The sequence below is a fragment of the Tripterygium wilfordii genome, chromosome 20 (genome assembly GCF_013401445.1).
Source record: "Tripterygium wilfordii isolate XIE 37 chromosome 20, ASM1340144v1, whole genome shotgun sequence".
Taxonomy (NCBI): domain Eukaryota; kingdom Viridiplantae; phylum Streptophyta; class Magnoliopsida; order Celastrales; family Celastraceae; genus Tripterygium; species Tripterygium wilfordii.
In genome coordinates, this window is record NC_052251.1 from 969,278 (window position 1) to 991,168 (window position 21,891).

Below are 21,891 nucleotides of genomic sequence, written 5' to 3' on the forward strand. Positions count from 1 at the left end.
GTTTAAAAAAAAAAAAGTTTGAGCTACTAAAGTTCCCATAAAAGAAATTTGATAGAGATACTAATAAAGTTCTTAATAAAACTAAAACAAAAGGCTTCAACACATCATTTACAAAACGTTTCAACAACTCCACCATTCAGAGCAAAACAGCTTAGCCACTAAAAATGGCAAATAATGTGTTCATGAAGAACAATCAAGTCCAAAGATGTTTGACATATCAAAACACAGAATCTAATTGTTAACTGAAAAAAAACTCAGGAAATTCAAGAGTCCTCTTTAAGGTGAACTTGAACACAAGCTTGCCAATAGTTTCCCCTTCACTTCTCTCCACTCCTTGACATGGTACAACCCATCATACACATACACACACTTCATGCCATCTGTGGCTGATGGCTTGGAGTACTTGAACCCATGAATAACCCTCAACCGCATTTCTGGCTCCCATGCAGTTCCTCAATGCAAGGTTACCTCCTGACTCCTGTCCATCTTTGATAGACTATTCTTCTACTGACAGTCGGATTCCCTCCCTGCCCACAATAAACTATTTCTTCTGGGCAGCTCATGTCATTATCATAGCACCCAGAACTCACAATGCTTATAGCCTTATAGCCAGATTTTGACTGTTTTCACCGCTTTTGAAATTGATACCATTTGATCGGTGACATTGAAAGCGGACGACAAACAATTCAGCCAGGTACTCAAATCTGTCACCGACATTGGTTCATGAAACACCTATGCATTTTGTTGCGTTCAAGCATCTTTGTTGTTTCTGAAAAGATTAGCTGCAACTGTAGGAACAATTGTTTTGCATCCTTTACAATCACGGAACAAAACTTAACAACTCATCTAATTCCTCCTTGTATAAAGTCAAATCTCTGAACAGTTTCACGGCTAACCCCAAAGGTTGGCTCCTTGCAATACTAGTTGCTGCTGAGGAGCCAAACTTTGGGGGTTAGCCGCGAAACTGTTCAGAGGACTTTAGCTTTATACAAGAAGAACGAATTAAATAAGCTTATCTGTTTTGGGTCCTTTACAATCACGGAACAACTTATCTTATTCCTCCCACCGTATAAAGCCAAATCTCTGAACAGTTTCGCGGCTAACCCCAAAGGTTCCTTGCAGTTCCAAGAGCTATTGAGGAGCCACCAAACTTTGGGGGATAGCCGCCAAACTGTTTAGAGGACTTTGGCTTTATGCTGTGATGAATTAAACAAGCTTATATGTTTTGGGTCCTTTACAATCGCATAACAACTTATCTAATTCTTCCCTATATAAAGCCAAATCTCTGAACAGTTTCACAGCTAACCCCAAAGGTTGGCTCGTTGCTGCCAAGGAACCAAACTTTGGGGGTTAGCCGCGAAACAGTTCAGAGGACTTTGGCTTTATATAGGGACGAATTATATAACATGTTCCACATGATTGGAAAGGATCCAAAACAATTCTCAAAATGTTCCACGTGACTGGAAAGGACCCAAAACAACCCTCAGTTGCAGCTAATCTTTTCCAGAAACAAGAAAGATTACGCATTATACAGGGACGAATAAGAATAAAACTCGAATTTTCTGCATTTTCTTGCTGCTTCCTTCTACTGCAAATTTCATTTCAGGCTAATTTTTCAGTTCTGTCAACTCCTATTTCTAACACCAATATATAAATAAATAATATCATAAATCGTATTGATTGAACCAAATTCTCCGTCAACAATACCTCCCTGAAAGTGCCGTCATCTGAGTCGACCTGGAGTACGGAGTGGATAGAGCGGTGGCGGAGGGAGCCAACAAGGAAGTGCTGAGGCCCACGTAACGGATCTCAGGGTAAGAGATTTAGGGATCGGAAGTTGATGATGTGGGGTTTCCAGGCAAGTGATGGGATTGGGCCCAAACAGACGAGGAAGAGAAGGAAGCTGAGCACAGCCACCGCCGGTGTTGATTTCGGAACGGACATGGTTGATATCGTTGTGAAATGAAGGAAATGGGATTGGAGCGTTTGGATTTTATACAAACATGATTGGTTAGACGCTTAGCTGTGATTTACTTTTCCTTGTCATATAGAGTAATTTTTTTTTCCCTTTTCTATTCGATTTTATACAATCATCATTGGTTGGCTTTACAATGTTTTCTCAAATAAGTTTTTTTTCCTTTTCTTTTATATTTTTTTATATGCCAATGTTTTTTTTCCTTTTCTTTTATATTTTTTATATGCCAATGTTTTTCTTCTCAAATAAGTTTTCTTTCCTTTTTCTTTTATATTTTTTTATATGCCAATGTTTTTCTTCTCAAATAAGTTTTTTTTCTCTTTTTTTTTTACATTTTCTTATATGCCAATGTTTTTCTTCTCAAATAAGTTTTTTTCCCTTTTTCTTTTACATTTTTATATGCCAATGTTTTTCTTCTCAAATAAGCCTTTTTCCCTTTTCTTTTACATTTTCTTATATGCCAGTGTTTATCTTCTCAAATAAGTTTTTTTTTCCCTTTTCTTTTATATCTTCTATATGTCTATGCGAGAATCTATAATCACTGTGATACGACCAACAATCCCACAAAGATCACATAGAAGATAGATCGTGAAGCTTGACTCATATGGCTAAGGAAATTACGGTGAGAGAATGGAGAGAGTTGAGAGAGAGAGTCATGATTGGCACGTGGGTGCTGAGCTAGCGGACAATAAGCCTTTGGTTTTAGTTAGGCCGTGGGTTTATGAAGGAACTTCCTGAGTTATGGCTTGTGTCAGGCCGATTGAGGCTTGGGGCAAGGGTTTGTCAAATTTTGTTTGGATGCAATGGGCTTGTAGACCGTCTATGAGGGCCATGGACCTTTGCTAAGAAGACAATAACTCAAACCGTTTTCCTGTTGGGTTCTACTATGGGCTTTACTTAAGAGACCATAGCCCAGGCTGTGAGTCTATTGGGTTCAATTGTTAATCTCTCTTATTTTTTAAAAAAAACATCAATATAGTGTTCATATTCAAAATGGAATTTTAGATGGAAGATTAACCAGGACGATTTTTTTTTTTTTTAAAGAAAAATATATTTCATTAAGAAGAATTCGTTTCTACATAATGTAGAATTGAGTGAGGACATTCCTCCATTAAAAACACATCCTGAGCAGATGAGTAAACTAACCTAGCTAAATGATGAGCAACATAGTTTTAATATGTGAGAAAGTACATCTACTAAACCACCTTGCTCTAGCCTGAATATCTTCAAGGACGACCCCACAAGGATGAAAAGAATACTTAGACCCTTTTAGCGCAGAGATAAACATCTAAAGAATCACTTTCCACCTCTCTATCTCTCAAACCAAGCGAGATAGCAAACTGAATCCCAAATAAAATTGCCCCAGCTTCGGCATGAAAAACCCCCAGACCCATTTGTCTCTTCCCATACCCGGACCCCAACACATCTCCAAAAGAGTCACGAAGAACCACCCCGTAGCCATATGACCCTGAAGTTAAGGCCGCATCACAATTCAGCTTAGACAAACCTGGGGGAGGGGGAATCCAATGAGCCCTACTCGATGTCCCGAGGGCCGGCATGGGCGAAGGTGCACACCAAATATGCTGGTACTCAATGATAGAATCCCGTACTCCCTTCACCAGCTTGTTTGTACAATAACAAACTTCTTCCCAAATGACCCTGTTCCGATTTATCCACAAGCCCCATATAACCGAACCAATCAAAATAATTTTATCCTCATCAAAACCAGCACAAACCTGCTGGAACAATTCTTTAACTCAAACCCACTTCATTCCAACACGATTGAGCCCTAGGACAGTCAAGCAGCACATATGTAATTATCTCAACCAGGAAGAAGTTTTTGAACATTTGAACATATAGCAAGATTCATATGGGGGGAGGGTTTGTGAGCTACTAAGTTCCCATAAGAAAAATTGATAAAAACACTAATATACAAACTTCTTAATAAAATTTAAACAAAAAGGTTTTAACACCTCACCACCACTTGAGTTTTAACAATATTTCTCAACTCCTCAACTTTTCAGTACAAAACAGCTGAAGGAATCTAATTGTAGACTTATCAAAACGCGGAATCTAATTGTTACCTGAAGGAATCTCAGGTTATTCAATAATCCTCTTTAAGGTGAACTTGAACACAAGCTTGCCATACCTTCCACGCTCTTGTTTCCACTCCTTGACATAGTACAAACCAACATATACATACCCAGACTTTGTGCCATCTGTGGCGGATGGCTTGGAGTACTTGAACCCGCGAATAACCCTTATGGGGTTTCTGGCTCTTATGCTGTTCCTCAATGCAAGGTTACCTCCTGTCCATCTCTGATCGACTATTCTGCTACTGACAGTTGGATTCCCTCCCTGCCCACAATAAACTATTTCATCTGGGGAGCTCATGTCATTATAATAGCACCCAGAAGCCACAATGCTTATTGCCAGATTTTGACCGTTCTCACCCCTTTTGAAATCGATACCATTTGATCGCTGACGGTGAAGGCCGATGATAAATAATTCTGCCCGGTACTGAAATCTGTCACCGACTTGGATTCCAGAAACATGTCCAATTCGTTTTGTAGCGTTCAAACACCTTTGGTGTTTCTGGAAGATATTGGCTACAACTGTCGGAAGAGATGTTTTGGGTCCTTTCTTCTCACGGGACAGCTTATCTAATTCCTCCCTATACAACGCCAAAGTCCGCTGGACAGTTTCCCGCCTAACCCCCAAAGGTTGGCTCCTTTCCACCACAGCAACTGGTCCTCTGCGTTGATCATGAGCAGTTCCAGATGAGTTTCTAATGCCACGACTTATAGAAGGAGAAACATTGTTCGAATTCGCACTCATGTTGGTAGTTTCACTCTAAAGGAGGGAATTCAGGCTCTTAATGAACTAATCTCGGAAAATTATATTCCCATGGCTTGCGTTTCGGATAAGGTGCATGATGTTGCCCATTCTCATTTGGGTTAAATCAGCCCGTCATAAACTCTGGTAGTACCTGAAATTATATGAGAATTATCATCTTAGAGAGATTATTTGATTACCAACACAAAGAACAAAATGAAGAAGAAAAAATTAACAATAATTATAGAACAACGGCATTTCGGAAAAAAATAGAAGAATATCACTCCTCAAAAATTCAAAATAGAAGTATGCGCATATAGAAAATAAGAAATACTCATTATACGATAATTTTTTTAAAAAAAAAAAAGTGGGGTAAGAAACATGCCACCCTGTCACTACTGCAGCAACACAAATGAACAAGAAATAATCATTTAAATGCCAATGCAAAGTAAGAAGAAGGCAAACCTTGTCACCATTCCATAAAAACAATAACACAGTTCTCTCACATAACTTTAGAGAGAGAAGACAGAGAAATGAAATGTGAAGAAGCCTGAATCCCTCCAGAGAAACAGACAGAGAGTGGAAAACCCCAAAAATCCTTAAAGCAAACTTACCGACTATTTTTTTAAGGAAAAAATTTGAATGAAAAGATACAAGAATTCAACAGTTGATATTGGATTTGCTAAATCTTGTATTTAGCATAATTCATAAAGTGTTGCAAACTATCAAACTGCCATAAAAGTTGAGATAATTAAACCCACTTCAATCAGTCATGAGTCATTTACTTTCTTAATAGCCCAACATTCCACATATTATTGCAGGACATAATGTAGAACTAAAGTTGTAATGAGTTTCTAGCTCCTAATTAAACCCTTAATGTTGTCCATCCACTAAGATAATAATGTCAGAAGTTTATGAATGTTTGTATATATACCTTATCCAAATGTGTTGAGGCAAAAGCTATCCCATCCAAAGCTGAAACTGATATATTCACTCAAACTAATTGAAAGCCTAACTCAAGTGAATGGCTTCCAGTGATCTCATTTGAGAGTCCGTTATCTCAAATCACTCATTTGGTTTGTTGTTTACTTTAAAATAACTAATGTCCAAGGAAATAAAAATGGGCTTGGGTCGGCTATAGGTTAGGCTTTTGTGCAAAATCAAGTGCCAAATGTTTAAGACTAAGCCCGACCCTATAATAATTTTTAATTTCTAGGCATATCGCCTAAACCAATTAAAAGAAAGACAAAGGAGCGGGAAAAGTAAGATACCCCAAACTTTCACATGTCTACTTTGCATAGTGCAAAACCCAAAAATTGAATAAAATCATTTTTAGTTAATGAAGAATTTAAGTATTGAAAGACCAAAATACCACAACTAACACCTAAATCAAGTATTATCGAAACAATTCCTCAAATTTGACATCAAGGAGTAGACTAAACACAACGAGAAAAAAAAAGAAGAAAAGACCAAAGATATTTTTTATCAAGTGAAAGACCATAAAAAAAACATGATCTTGTAGAAACATGGATTGAGTTACTACAAATCAAGGAGCAAATAAGCATAGAAAACCTTGGAATGAAAATAAATCATAAGAATCAAGTACATACCTTGAAAAGATAAACCCACAAAATTGAATCTCTTACGATTGGATGATAGCCTTATTTAACTATTGAAAGAACAAAATACCACAATTAACACCTAAATCAAGTATTATCGAAACAACAACTCAAATTTGACATTGGAGAGACCAGTAGACTAAACAAAACAAAAAAAAGACCAAAAATACTTTTTATCAAGTGACAGACACTAAAAAAACATGATCTTGTAGAAACATGGATTGAGTTACTACAAAACTAGGTCAAAATAAGCATAGAAAAACCTTGGAATGAAAATAAATCATAACAATCAAGTACATACCTCGAAAAGATAACCCACAAAAGTGAATCTCTTACGATTGGACTAATAGCCTTCTAACAAGATTCAATCACCAGCAAGCTCAAATGATGTGACTAGAAACAGATCAACGAATGACACTAACGAGGACGGACAATGCACTCTCTATAAAAGGAAGGCACTTCGGTAGTTTCGGCGGCCCTAATTCTGAAATGGTGAATTGGGGAAAACATGATCTTAGGCTTAATAAATAAGAAATTAGTACGCCCGCTTCTTAATTACTCAGGTTTGGGCTTTTCAAATAAAACCTTAGGCCCAATTTAAAACTAATATTTGGCATGTGTCATTGTTATAGTTTCCCCAGTGGAATCCAAATCTAACAATCTGTAATAACTATTTACTCTTTTAAACCCTTACCTTGACTTGGGTATCCGAGTGCAACAACCAGTGATATAGGCCGCCTAGATCACCCAAGGATTTGTAGTAGTGTAGGTGTTTAATTAGGTCTAGCCATACTGTTAAACTACCCCTCGAGCTCAGTTTGACTCATAACGTTGCAAATTTATTCCGTGAGAATTTGCAAATAATGTAACTTTTCTACCGTTTCTAAGTTTTAACCGGACACTCAAAAAAACCTCACAAGTTAACCATTAAAGATAATATTGCAGCATGTCTAGGACTTTTGAAAACCTAATGGAGAAGCATGCAGTCTCCATAACCAGAATGATTCCTAACCACCGTATGACATCCACCAGTGACCAGCCTACAGAGCTCACTTTAGATCCTTATTGAACAAAGACGATAGGGCCTAGCTCTCCATTTAAAAACAGTAAAGAAATACAAATGAAGCTCTAAGAGTATAAGAACTGAGAGTAGTGTCAAAAATTATTCAAAGAAAAAACCCCTTCAATCGAATCAAAAGAGCAAAAGGTCCTAGATAGAACTATTGGGGATACTAGTCAAGCCACAACTAGGTGAGTTTCATCATAGGAGATTGGACTTCCCCATGAAGGGAAACAATCCTTACTCTACAATCTAGCAGAGAGTTCATTGTCCAAGGGAGGATAGCTAAACATTCACAAAATCTTCATTGCCAGCTCGGCATGTCATAATAAACGAGAATACAATTGTAGTCAATAACATTACCTACGGAGAGGATCTATAGATTACCAGAGTTATACCAAGTAGTGATAGAATCTTTTCAAGATGTCCATAAGCTAAAAGGCTAATGCATTAAACTCGGATGAGATCAGTATCTTACCTCCTTTTTTCCCAAGTATTAGAGTTTACACTTAGTAAATTCTACTTAACATGATTACCTCTTCGTTTGCTTTTTATATTAGGAACTATGAGCTTATAAGGATTTTACTTCATTCAATCAGTATGATCATGAATCCAGACCAATTAGGCATGCGCATGATTGTGAACAATAAATGATGTTAAATGTAGGTAATGATCTCCACCTTAGGGAAAACCATGATCATATGATTCTATATATTTTCCTATTGACTCTATCCATGGCAACGGAAAATAGATTATATAGTTATCTTGGTTTATCACAATAGCAAACCTGGGAACCATAAAAGGTAAACAACACCCATACACAAGGCTCCCATAGTAGGCAAGGTGGGGGACAAACAAAATGTACTCATATCTTACCCCAACATAATATGTGGAGATACTGTTTCTAAGAATTGAACCTGCTACCTCTAGGTTGCACCCCTGTAACTCTACCATTGGGCCACATGTTTGCTTGTACCCGGGAACCATACTGCCTCTTTATTTATTTATTGAAAATGAGAGAAGTGTAATAACATCCCAATATACAGTTATCGAATTGAAAAAACTACATTTCACAGTAAAACTTATATATATCTAGGAGAAAATAATCTATAGTACTCTACTTTGAAAAAAAATTTAGGTACTAAACCCTAATTGTGTATGGTTATTTGGTCTCTAACGTCCCTTAAAACAATAGAAATCCAGAAAAGACCTACAAATATTGAATCCTATAAAGGATCAAGTCATCAAACCCAATAAAGATCTATAACCAAAATCCCTCAAAAAGGTCAGGAAAGATCTACACTAGGGAAACTGATATGCTGACTAGTTCTGCAAAGAACATCCCTTCCCCTTCCTCATCCCATTGAAGGCTTTTGTCTAATCTTCAGAACAACCTTAGACACTCCCTCATTGTGATCTTTATTCTTATTGTCCACTCCTCCTGAATAACTATAGGCAATTTCATCTCCATCTACAATGGGGTTCTTATTCACACGAAAACCTATTCGCCACCCACATTAATTCTGGGCTTACCACCCAGATACCGCCTTTTCCTCCTCCAATACTAAAAGAACCCAAGAGGACCTACTATGCCCCTCTTTTCTACAGTCTTCCAGCCAGCTTCAGAACCCTCATCTCTTCCTCTTGGTTTTCTTTTGCATTACTCTTATCTTTCTCAGCCACTTTAATTCAATTGAAGTGTTATTACTTATCTATCCTTTAGCATCTCTTTGAGTGATCTTACTGCCATCGAGAAGTGGCACTTCTCATGTTTCACAGATTCTATGACCCAAGCAAGACAATCTAATTTCCATCCTCTCTTGATTTCATAAGAGAACTCATAGACATCATTATAGTGATTCCTATGATCAATATAACAAATAAGCATCCTTCAAAATTTCCAAGCAAAAGAGGCAGGTGCTTCAATGAATCCATCACTTCTTTCCAAGTAATCCTTCTCTTCCTACAGCTCGTGAGGATGTCTGATAAGTGATCTTCAAAAGCAACGTCATAGCAAATCACTTGCTCTTTACCAACTAGAGTATCACATTTGTTGCTAGTAATTTGCTTTAATAGCAATTCCACAATTGAAACAATTTTTCTCAAACGCAGGGTAAAGACTGTAAAAATTATGATTTATGCACATCATAATCAAGTAGTGTGTTGTTGTGATAATGGTGGATAGTGAATGATAATGATTAGAAAGAGACTTGATCCTAACCTGACAGTCCAATGAATAGAACCAAACCGAAATAGATCCCATAAGCTTCTTCCACAGATTTCGCATAAATGAGCGACTCCTTCACCAGATTTTCCAGCAGTTGCCTCTCGTTCGGGAACAACATGACTCTGGAACTGTTAATCACATAGGTTTGTACCCCACTGATGCCCAGCACTTTCAGAATCTCTCAAAGCCTCACCACATCGTGAAACGAAGATGGCCTCGTCTACACCCCCAATTTTGAAATTAGTAGAAGAATCCCATTTTAACACATTGCCCAAACAAGTCAAAAATAGGTGAAATTGAAAAACTGGGGATTAAATCCAAACCTGAATTACTTGATGATCCTTGTTTCATGACAATAGAAGCAGAGCCCCCATGTAGTATAAGCAGTACATATTGCATTCGCTCCTCGCCGACTATCCATGTGACCGACAAGCGGTGAAGAATGCCAAACTTAGCAGTGACTCTAGCCATGGTTGTTAATCACATAGGTATGAACCCCACTAATGTGCAGCACTTTCTGAATCTCGCAAACCCTCACCACATGTGATATGAAGATGGCCTCATCTACAACCCCAATTTTGACATTAGTAGAAGAATCCATTTTTCACATATTGCCCAAACAAGTCAAAAATAGTTGAAATTGAATTACTGGGGATTAAACCCAAACCTGAATCACTTGATGATCGTTGTGTCTTGGCAATAGAAGCAGAATGCGTCTCCCCGTCGTAGTCGAAACAGTGCATATTGCATTTGCTCCTCGCCGAATATCCATGTGACCGACAAGCGGCGAAGAATGCCGTACTTAGCAGTGACTAGCCATGGCTGTACCAGCGAACACATCAGAACCCAAAACTGGGTATCCCAATCGGAAATCAGAACAAATAAATAATCAGCCTGACCATTTTCAGAGCTCGATTCGCAAACCATGTGAGCGATTGTTGGGTTCGATAACGGATAATTAAAGAGAGTGTTAAGAGTTCATTGATCCATTGTGATAGGTATGATTCGCCCCAAATTCAGTTACTGTTGCTCTCTGTTTTATCCGACAATAACGATGTCGTTTAACTGTCCTAAATTCATTTACTGTTGCTATCCGTTTTTCGGTCACTCTTTTTTCCATTCACACCCCATTTCCTCCAACCACCAAACACACCCTTACCCCATTTGTCCCCTACTGGCATCTTCTTCTTCCCATTCCTGAGTTTCTCATTCTAATCGTTCGTATCAACTCGTCTAGCATTAGTAGTGGAGTGAAAGGAGCCATGAAAGTTCATCGAAAGAATGTCTTAAAAAGTCTATTATTCCGAACCGAGCTCAAAAGTGAATGAGATATGGAGATGGTGACTGAAGTTGCAGTTGCCATTCTTAGGGAATTCCAAGATCATGGTGGATCCACAATGGAATGGTCCATTTCCAATGGAATAGCAAAGTTTAAAGATCTAATGCAATAAGGTTTACGGCTAGACCAGTGATGATACTTCCAGATCTGGACCAGGACGATGTTGCCATTAACGGGGAAGGGTTTTAAGAATGGTGATACAAGGGTGCGTTTGGACTTTGAGAGAAATGGGGTGTGAATGGGAAAACGTGGAGTGGAAATACTCCCCACCAATTTTTTATCTGACTAAGAACGGTGTCGCTTCACCTTTGTATTCTTGTTATTTCAAATGACAGCGTCTAGCCGACAATTTAGTGCACCAATGAGGCAGCATTTTGGTTCCCAAATTCACATTTTATAGTCTCAATCTTGGCACAATAGTAGTAGTATGGAGAACAGGAGAAGATATTCTTGTACAAATTAATTTGTCTTTTAAACATCTGTTATAGGCTTAAACTAGGGTCATTAAGTCTACACGCACATAAAAATATCTCACCTGACCTGACAATAAGATAAATTGAACAAAAACCCAACGCGTGGATAAATGGTATTTTCTTTTACTGTCTGTACTCATTGTTCAGCCAGCCAACCAGTCCCCACATGGCCACATGAGCTAGTTGTGAACCCACAATGAAAAAAATACAAATACCACATCACACATTACTTTCACTTCTGCTTCTTCTTGTCTTGCTCTGCTTTTCTTTGGCCTTGAGTGAGTGAATCATGGTGCTCATTTCTTTTATTTTGTTTTGGACAATGATGCCAAGATTTGGGTTTTTGTTTCTTTTTCTTTTCATCAACGGATCAACTCTTTTTTGTTTAAAATTCAAATTGTGGTAAATGGAATTGGTTAGTCAATTTTCCAGTTGAAACTGCACACAAAACAAATTTGTGGTAATGACCTCCATCATTAGAGGAATTTGTAAGACTAAAAATCTCACATTGATCAGACAAAACCCAGTCAAGTGGTTATAAATAAAGTTCTAACTCTTCTCTGTAAACGCGTTTTCATGATCTTAAGTATCAATGATGACGGTCCATGAAGAACAAATTCGTGCAAGCCCAACTTACCTTGTCGTCAAGTAAAAAATTTATGTGCATGTTATTCTGACAATCCAAAATTATGCCAAACATCGAGGTTATGCTAAATATTGAGATCATGCTTGTATGTGTCATTCTTGGTTTTAAAAAAAAAAAGTTTGAGCTACTAAAGTTCCCATAAAATTTTTTTGATGGAGACTAATAAGGTTCTTAATAAAACTAAAACAAAAGGCTTCAACACATCACTTACAAAACATTTCAACAACTCCACCATTCAGTACAAAACAGCTTAGCCACTAAAAATGACAAATAATGTGTTCATGAAGAACAATCAAGTCCAAAGATGTTTGACTTGTAAAAACACAGAATGAATCTAATTGTTAACTGAAAAAAGCTCAGGTTATTCAAGAATCCGTGAACTTGAACACAAGCTTGCCAATAGTTTCCCCTTCACTTCTCTCCACTCCTTGACATGGTACAACCCATCATACACATACACACACTTCACGCCATCTCTGGCTGATGGCTTGGAGTACTTGAACACCATGAATAACCCTCACGGGGTTTCTCGCTTCCACACTGTTCCTCAATGCAAGGTTACCTCCTGTCCATCTCTGATCCACTGTTCTTCTATTGACAATAGGATTCCCTCCTTGTCCACAATAAACTGTTTCATCTGGGGAGCTCATGTCATTATCATAGCACCCAGATGCAACCATGCTTATAGTCAGATTTCAACCGTCTTCACCCTTCTTGAAATCGATATCATTTGATTGCTTACAGTGAACCCGGTTCTGAAATCTGTCATCGACCTTGATTATTGTTTCTCGGAATAATTGTTTTGGGTCCTTTACAATTAAGGAACAGCTTATCTAATTCTTCCTGTATAAAGTCAAAGTCCTCTGAATAGTTTTACGGCTAACCCCCAAAAGTTGACTCCTACAGTACCCGTTCCTGCAGTACCCGTTGCAGGTTGCAGCTGTGGTTGCAAGAAGCCAACCCTTGGGGGTTAGCCGTGAAATTGTTCAGAGGACTTTGGCTTTATGCAGGGAGGAATTAGATAAGCTGTTCCGTGATCGGAAAAAACCCAAAACAATTATTCTCCAGTTGTAGGTAATTGTTCCAGAAACAACAAAGATGCTTATACAGCGCCATTTTCTTGCAGCTACCTTCTGCTGTAGATTTCATTTCTGGCTCATATTTCAGTTCTGCAACTCCTATTTCTAACATTAATATATGAAGAAATAATATCCATATCATAAGGTTATTTGCACTTGTATCACTCACTCTCACAGAATTGTAATTGTATTGATTGAACCAAATTCTCTGTCAACAATACTTCCCTGACAGTGCTGTCATCTGAGTCGACCTTGAACACTTGCCTGTATTGGATTGCACCACCAGCAACCTAATCCTCCTTAATCCTGACGATCCCGTTGATATTCCGTTGAGCCCGCAGCCCGTAGTCAGCAATCACCGGATGCGTGAAAAAAGCGGTGACGTATGCGTTCCCCTCAAAATCAACCGTCACATTGCCCTGACGCTATCATCATATCATCATTAGGATTAGGATATCATTAGGGAAGGATTAGGATATCATTAGGGAGGGAGGTAGGCGAGAAAAAGGGTTTTGCAACTGCGGAGGTCGTAAGGCAGAATGCGGCGGTTAGATTTGGAGTCAAAAAGGCAAGGCTTAAGATTGCGGTGTCTTCAGGTAGGAGGAATCAGACTGAGATGGCCGTTTCAGTAACTCCATCACCGGAGACGGAGCAGATAGGGCAGTGGAGACGGAGTAGATAGGGCAGTGGAGGAGGGAGCAGAGGAGGAAGTGCTGAGCGGATGCATCCCAGGCAAAGGATTCAGGTAGAGAAGGATTCAGGTAGAGATTTGGGAATATGATATGGTGTTGATTTGGGGAGGGACATGGTTGATATCGCTGTGAGATGAAATAGGATGGGAGGGTTTCTTCGATTTTATAGTAACATCCATCGCTTACCTTGTTACTTTTGTCTGGGTTAATTTTAAGCTGCATCTAACCATGGTTAGTTACATGGGTAACTGACCAAGTCTTCCTAGAAAATAACAGCCATGATTTTCCATAGGAAAAGCCACTATTTTAGGGGTTGTTAATACCAGCAAAATATTTCCTTTTTAATTGGTCTCTTTTTACCGAGATTATCTTGGCTTTCATCTTGGATCTCCACTTCCTTGAACAAGATCCTTCTTTTCTATTTTGTTCTGCCATATTTTTCGTATCCATCTTGAAACAGAGAGTTTCTTTGATTCTTGGGTTTCTTTGGTTCGCCGTTAAGTTAACAGTGTATTTACATTAACGTGTGTTTTTTATTATTGGTTCTTATATTCGATTCATACATATGTTTATTGTGTGAACGTTGCTAATGTGTTTATTTTCTTAAGCACAAAAAACAAGTTATTTGGTACACCAGTTCCAACTTCCAACAGTGAACACGGAGCGGTCATTCTGGATTTAAAACTAGATCATGGATCACAAAGTGACCGTTAAGCTAAAGCTTTCTCGATCACTAAAAAAAATAGTTTTTTTAAGTTCCTATTTCAATTTTTATTTGGAGATACTCTTGTGACCATGCGTTAGGTTTTAACTCAACTTACCTTGTCGTGAAGTAAAGAAATTTATACACATGCTAGTTTGATGGCCCGAGTTTCTCCCAAATATCGAATGTACAAAAAACATGCTTGAGACACCAATAAAGTTCTTAATAAAATTAAGACACAAGGTTTCAACAACTCCACCTTTCATTACAAAACAGCATAGCCACGAAGAAATGGCAAATAATGTGTCCATGAAGAACAACCAAGTCCAAAGATATTGACTTATCAAAACACAAAATCTAATTGTTACCTGAAGGAAGCTCAGGTAATTCAAGAATCCTCTTTAAGGTGAACTTAAACACAAGCTTGACATACTTCCCCTTTACTTCTTTCCACTCCTTGACATAGTAGAACCCATCAAATACATACGCAGACTTCATGCCATCTGTGACTGAAGGCTTGGAGTACTTGAACCCGCGAATAACTCTCACAGGGCTTCTCGCTCGCATGCTGTTCCTCAAAGCAAGGTTACCTCCTGTCCATCTCTGATCGACTATTCTTCTACTGACAGTCGGATTCCCTCCCTGTCCACAATAAACTATTTCATCAGGGAAGCTCATGTCATTATCATAGCACCCAGAAGCCACAATGCTTATAGCCAGATTTTGACCTTTTTCACCCCTCTTGAAATCGATACCATTTGATCGCTAACAGTGAAGGCCGAGGACAAACAATTCTGCCCAGTACTTAAATCTGTCACCGACATGTATTCCTGAAACATGTCCAACGCGTTCAAGCATCTTTGGTGTTTTTGGAAAAGATTAGTTACAACTGTAGGAATAGTTGTTTTTGGTCCTTTCTTCTCACGGGACAACTTATCTAATTCCTCCCTGAATAAAGCCAAAATCCTCTGAACAGTGTCGCGGCTAACCCCCAAAGGTTGTCTCCATTGCAACCACAGCACCTACTGGTACTCTCCGTTCATTATGAGCAGTTCCAGATGAGTTTCTACTGCCGCGGCTTATGGAAGGAGAAACATTGTTCGAATTCGCACTCATGTTGCCCCCAAAAGCAGAGGACATTTTTCTCAGTAGCAGAATTGATAGTTTCACTTTAAAGGAGAAAATTTAGGCTCTTCGAGAACTAATATTGGAAAATTATATTCCCATGGCTTGCATTTCGGTTAAGGTGCATCATGTTGTCCATTCTCATTTGGGTTAAATCAACCCGTCATAAACTCTGGTTGCACCTGAAATCATATGAGAATTAACATCTTAGAGAGACTATTTGATTACCAACCACAAAGAACAAAATGAAGAAGAAAAAATTAACAATAATTATAGAACGGCATTTCGGAAAAAAATAGAAGAATATCACTCCTCAAAAATTCAAAATAGAAGTATGCGCATATAGAAAATAAAAAATACTCATTAGACAAGAAATTATTTAAAAAAAAAAAAAAAAAAGTGGGGTAAGAAGCATGCCACCCTGTCACCCTGTCACTACTGCAGCAAAAGTAAAATCCCATTTCTCCAACACCACTTTCGTATTTTGGAAAAAATAAAATAAAAAAAGAGTATCACAACACTGCAACCTCAAGAAGATACACACAAATGAACAAGAAATAATCATTTAAATGCCAATGCAAAGTATGAAGCAGGCAAACCTTGTCACCATCTATAAAACTAATAAGTCAATAACGCACTGTTCTCTCACATATCTTTAGAGAGAGAAGACAGGGAAATGAAATGTGAAGAAACCTGAAACCCTCCAGAGAAAGAGTGTGTGCAAACTTACCAAGTATTTTTGAAGGAAAAAATTGAACAAAAAAATACAAATATTCAGCAGTTGATATTGGATGTGCTAAATCTTGTATTTAGCATTAAGTGTTGCAAATTATCAACCTGTCATAAAAGTTAATCATTAAACCTGCTGTAATCGGTCATGAGTCATGAGTCATTTACTTTCTTAATAGCCCGACATTCCACATATTATTGCAGGGCATAATGTAGAACTAAATTGTAATGAGTTTCTAACTCCTAATTAAACCCTTAATGTGATCCATCCACTAAGATAATATCATTAGAAGTTTATGAATGTTTTCATATATGACTTATCCATATGTGTTGAGGCAAAAGCTATCCCATCCAAGGCCAAAACTGATATATATACTCAAACTAATTGAAAGCCTAACTCAAGTGCGGCTTCTCGTGATCTCATTTGAGAGTCCATTATCTCAAATCCCTCATTTGGTTTGTTTTTAAAATAAAAATGTCTTGGGTCGGGTTTAGGTTAGGCTTTTGTGCAAAATCAAGTGCCAAATGCCGACTGAGTAATTGCCTCTATGATAATTTTCAATGTCTAGGCATATCACCTAAACCATTTAAAAAAAAAAAAAAAAACAAAGGAGAGGGACAAGTAAGATACTTCAAACTTTCACATTTCAACTTTGCATAGGCCACCTAGATCACCCAAGAATTTGTGTTGTTCAGGTGTTTAATTATGTCTAGCCAAACTGTTAAACTACCCCTCGTGCTCAGTTTGACTCACAACATTACGAATTTCTTACATCAGAATTTGCAAACAATGTAACTTTTATATCGTTTCTAAGTTTTGGCTTGACACCCATAAAAACCTCTCAAGTTCACCATCACTTATAGTATTGCAGCATGTCTAGGACTTCTTGACAACCTAAAGGGGGAAGCATGCAGTCTCTATAACAAGAAGATTCCTAACCATCATATGACATCCAACACAACAGCCAACAGAGCTCACTTTAGATCCTTATTGAACAAAGAAAAAAGGGCCTAGCTTTCAATTCAAAAACAGTAAAGAAATTCAAAAGAAGCTCTAGGAGTATAAGAACTGAGAGTAGGGTCTCAAATTATTCAAAAAAGAAACCCCATCAATCAAATCAAAAGAGCGAAAGGTCCTTAGATAGAATTATCATGGACAATAGTCAAGCCACAACTAGGTGATTTTCATCATAGGAGATTGGACTTCTCCATGAAGGGAAAACAATACTTAATCTACAATCTAGCAGAGAGTTCATCGTCCAAGGGAGGATGACTAAAACTTTGCAAAATCTTCATTGCCAGCTCGGCATGTCATAACGATAATATAATCGTAGTCAATAACCTTCCCTATAGAAAGAATCTATATATTACTCCAGTTATACCAAGCAAACAACAATATTCAAAGTATTAGAGACTGAGCTAAGTAAATTCTAGCAAACATGATTTCCTCTTCCTTTGCTTCATATATTAGGAACTATGAGCCTATAAGGTTTTTCCTTCATTCAGTCAGTACGAACACAAATCCAGACCAATTAGGCATGTGCATGATTATAAACAATAAATGATGTTAAACGTAGGTAATAATCTCCAGCTTAGGGAAAACCATGATCATATGATTCTATAAATTTTCTTATGACTATCCACGGCTAGGGAAAATAGCTTATATAGTTATATTGGTTTATCACAATAGAAACCTGGGAACCATAAAAGGTAAACAACACTCATGCACAAAGCTCCCGTAGTAGGCAGGATCTGGGACAAGCAAGATGTCCACAGACCTTACCCCCCAGTCCCCCACATAATATGTGGAGAGACTGTTTCTAGGAATTGAAGCTGTGATCTCTAGGATGCACCCCTGCAACTCTAGTAGTAGGCCACATGTTCGCTTGTACCCAGGAAACATATTGCCTCTTTATTTATTGAAAATGAGAGAACTGTAATAACATCTCAAAATATAATTATCGAGTTGAAAAAACTGCATTTCACAGTAAAACCCATAGATATCTAAGAGAATATAATCTATGGTACTCTACCTCGAAAAATATTTAAGTACTAAACCCTAATTATGTTATTTATGTATGGTGTTTGGGTCTCTAACATCCCTTAGAACAATCAAAATTCAGAAAAGACCTACAAATATTGAATCCTAAAAAAGGATCAAGTCATCAAACCCAACAAAGATTTATAACCAAATCTCTCAAAAACTAAGGAAAGATCTACAAATAGGGAAACTGATATGCTGAATAGTTCTCCAAAGAACATACCTTCTTCTTCCTCATCCCCTTGAGGACTTTTGTCTATTCTTCAGAACAACCTTAGACACTCACTCATTGTGATCTTGATTCTTATTGGCCACTCCTCCTGACTATACCTATAGGCAATTTCATCTCCATCTACATGTCATATCTATATGCAACAAGGTTCTTATTCACATGAAAACCTACTCGCCACCCACATTAATTATTGGCTTACCACCCAGATACCGCGTTTTCCTGCTCCAATCCTAAAAGAACCCAAGAGGCCCTCTTTTCCATAGTCTTTCAGCCAGCCTCAAAACCCTGATCTCTTCCTATTGGTTTTTTTTTTTGTCAATACTCTTATCTTTCTCAGTCATTTTAATTCAATTGAAGTGTTATTACTTATCTATCCTTTAGCATCTCTTCGAATGATCTTACTGCCATTGAGAAGTGGCACGTCTCATGTTTCACAGATTCTATGACCCAAGCAAGACAATCTAATTTCCACCCTCTCTTGATTTCATAAGGGAACTCATAGACATCATTATAGTGATTCCTATGATCAACATAACAAATAAGCATCCTTCAAATTTTCCAAGCCAAAAAGGCGGGTGCTTCAATGAGGTCATCACTTCTTTCCAAGTAACCCTTCTCTTCCTACAGCTCGTGAGGATGTCTGATAAGTGATCTTCAAAAGCAACATGATAGCAAATCACTCGCTCTTTACCAACTAGAGTATCACATTTGTTGCTAGTAATTTGCTTAAATAGCAATTCCACAATTGAAACAATTTTTCTCAAACGCAGGGTAAAGACTGTGAAAAATATCATTTATGCACATCATAATCAAGTTGTGGGTTGTTGTGATGGTGAGGGATAGTGAATGATAATGATTAGAAAGAGACTTGACCCTAACCTTACAGTCCAATGAATAGAAGCGAAATGGATCCCATAAGCTTCTTCCACAGATTTTGCATAAATGAGCGATTCCTTCACCAGATTTCTACACCAGATTTTCCGGCTGTGACCTCTCGTTCAGGAACAAACATGACTCTGGAACTGTTAATCACATAGGTCTGAACCCCACTAATGTCCAGCAATTTCTGAATCTCTCAAACCCTCAGCACATCGTGATACGAAGATGGCCTCATCTACACCCCCAATTTGAAATTAGTAGAAGAATCCCATTTTGACATATTGCCCAAACAAGTAAAAAAAATACTTGAAATTGAAAAACTGGGGATTAAACCCTGACCCGAATCACCTGATGATCCTTGTGTCTTGGCAATAGAAGCAGAATGCGTCGCCCCCTCGCAGTCGGAAGCAGTGCATATTGCATTTGCTCCTCGCTGAATATCCATGTGACCGACAAGCAATGAAGAATGCCGTACTTAGCAGTGACTCTATCCATGGCTGTACCAGCAAACACATCAGAATCCAAACCTGGGTATGCTTATCGAAAATCAAAACCAATAAATAATCAGCGTTACCGTTTTCAGAGCTCGATTCGCAAACAATATGAGCAATTGTTGGGTTCGATAATACAGACTTAGAGAGAATGTTAAGAGTTCATTGATCCATTTGTGATAGGTATGATTCGGCCCAAATTCAGTTACTCTGTTTTCGGTATTCTTTTTATAATAGCGATGTCGTTTCACTCTCGTAAATTCACCTTCAGTTATTGCTGCTCTCTATTTTTGTTATTTTTAACGGTGTAAGAACGATGTCGTTTCACTTTTGTCTCTATTTGGTGGGACGGTCCCGTACCGCCAGCACGGCTCCACCAAATAGATGAAATAAGCCAGCGGTATCATCATATAGCTTTTTTTGCACACCTTTGGAGCTAACATTGAAAATCATAATAACCGCTCTATCAAAGGGTTTGTAGTTTTTAATTTCAAATGCTAGTGTCTCTAAGATGTCAAAAATAACCGTACCCAAAGGATACCGGTATAACTCTTCTCGAATGATACCGATATAACTCATTCCAAATTAAATGTTTTGTATCCGTTCGTTAACAGAATGGATACCCAATATGAATATTTTTATGGAAAAAACATTAGGTGCAAGTGCGAGTGCGAGGATGAGTCTGTTGAGATCCCTCTATCCCCGTATAATATTAATATATATATTACTTGTAATACGTATATAGTTTACGTATTATATGTAACTTATAATACAAATATATTTTACTTACATAGATTACTTATAATTTATTAGTTTGACTTTGATATTCGATAAGAAAAACACATTTAACAAATCCTTAAACTCTAGCCGTCGATTTAGTGCACAACGAGGCAGCATTTTGGTTCCCAAACGCACACTATATAGCTATACACCATATTATTTATTTGTCACCACGAAACCTCAAATCCTAGTACAAGAGATGGAGAAAGAGATTCTTGTCTAAAATTCATTTTCGTACAGTCTTTTATTATCACTCGATGACAACATGAGTTGAGTCAAAACTTAGCACGAGACCAGAATGATCCAACTTTTGCTCTGTTTTTTTTATGCTCTGGTGAAAACAAACATATAAACAATTCGGACAAGTTGGGAAAGTGGGTCTATTTGAGCCAGTCCCCACATGAGTTAGTTGGGAACCCACAATGAAAAGGCACAAATACCACAAATAACTTTCTTTTCTTCTTCTCTTGCTCTGCTTTTCTGAGTCATGGTTCTGATTTCTTTATTTTGAGTTGGGCAATGACATCGTAGGAATTGCTATCCATTGTCTTACTCTTTACATACTTTTCCATCTTCCCCTTTCCAAGACTCTAATGTGACGCCAGGATTTGGATTTTTGCTTCTTTTTCTTGTCATCAACGGATCAACCTTTTTTTTTGGTAGATGGATTTGGTTAGTGAATTCCTAGTTAAAACTGCACTCAAAACAAATTTATGGAGGTGGCCTCCATTGTTTGGAGCGATCTATAAGACTAAAAATCTCACATCCGTCTGGCATAACCAACCAAATGGTTTATATACAAAATCCAACTATTCTCACATTGTAGACGCGTTTTTATGGGTCTAAGTATCAATGGTGACGACCAATGAAGAACAAATTTGTACGGGTCTATGATTCAGAACGAACAATATCTTCAACATGCTTGGATTGAAAATTTCAACACAATCTAATGTACTGGACCAATGA

At 37.8% G+C, this 21,891-nt stretch overlaps 2 protein-coding genes across 7 annotated transcripts; both read right to left on the reverse strand.

Moving 5' to 3' along the window:
* Nucleotides 1–3,906: 3,906 nt before the first annotated feature.
* LOC119987125 (histone-lysine N-methyltransferase, H3 lysine-9 specific SUVH5-like) lies at nucleotides 3,907–10,773 on the reverse strand. Of its 6 annotated transcripts, none has more exons than XM_038831916.1 (5): nucleotides 10,384–10,773; nucleotides 10,040–10,280; nucleotides 9,711–9,936; nucleotides 6,421–6,479; nucleotides 3,907–4,964 (listed from the first exon to the last, which is right to left on the reverse strand). In XM_038831916.1, the coding sequence occupies exon 5, from the start codon at nucleotides 4,811–4,813 to the stop codon at nucleotides 4,076–4,078; it is 738 nt and encodes a 245-aa protein (XP_038687844.1). In that variant the 5' UTR covers nucleotides 4,814–4,964; nucleotides 6,421–6,479; nucleotides 9,711–9,936; nucleotides 10,040–10,280; nucleotides 10,384–10,773; the 3' UTR covers nucleotides 3,907–4,075. The 6 variants fall into 6 exon arrangements, with proteins under 6 accessions (XP_038687844.1, XP_038687842.1, XP_038687841.1 ...); XM_038831914.1 differs by having other exon boundaries at nucleotides 6,731–9,936; XM_038831913.1 differs by having other exon boundaries at nucleotides 3,907–9,936; nucleotides 10,384–10,538; nucleotides 10,616–10,773.
* A 4,322-nt stretch (nucleotides 10,774–15,095) lies between these two features.
* On the reverse strand, nucleotides 15,096–20,724 carry LOC119987509. The gene is made up of 4 exons (XM_038832435.1): nucleotides 20,506–20,724; nucleotides 20,229–20,369; nucleotides 20,003–20,151; nucleotides 15,096–15,955 (listed from the first exon to the last, which is right to left on the reverse strand). The coding sequence occupies exons 1-4, from the start codon at nucleotides 20,722–20,724 to the stop codon at nucleotides 15,937–15,939; spliced, it is 528 nt and encodes a 175-aa protein (XP_038688363.1). The 3' UTR covers nucleotides 15,096–15,936.
* Between the last annotated feature and the right edge of the window lie 1,167 nt (nucleotides 20,725–21,891).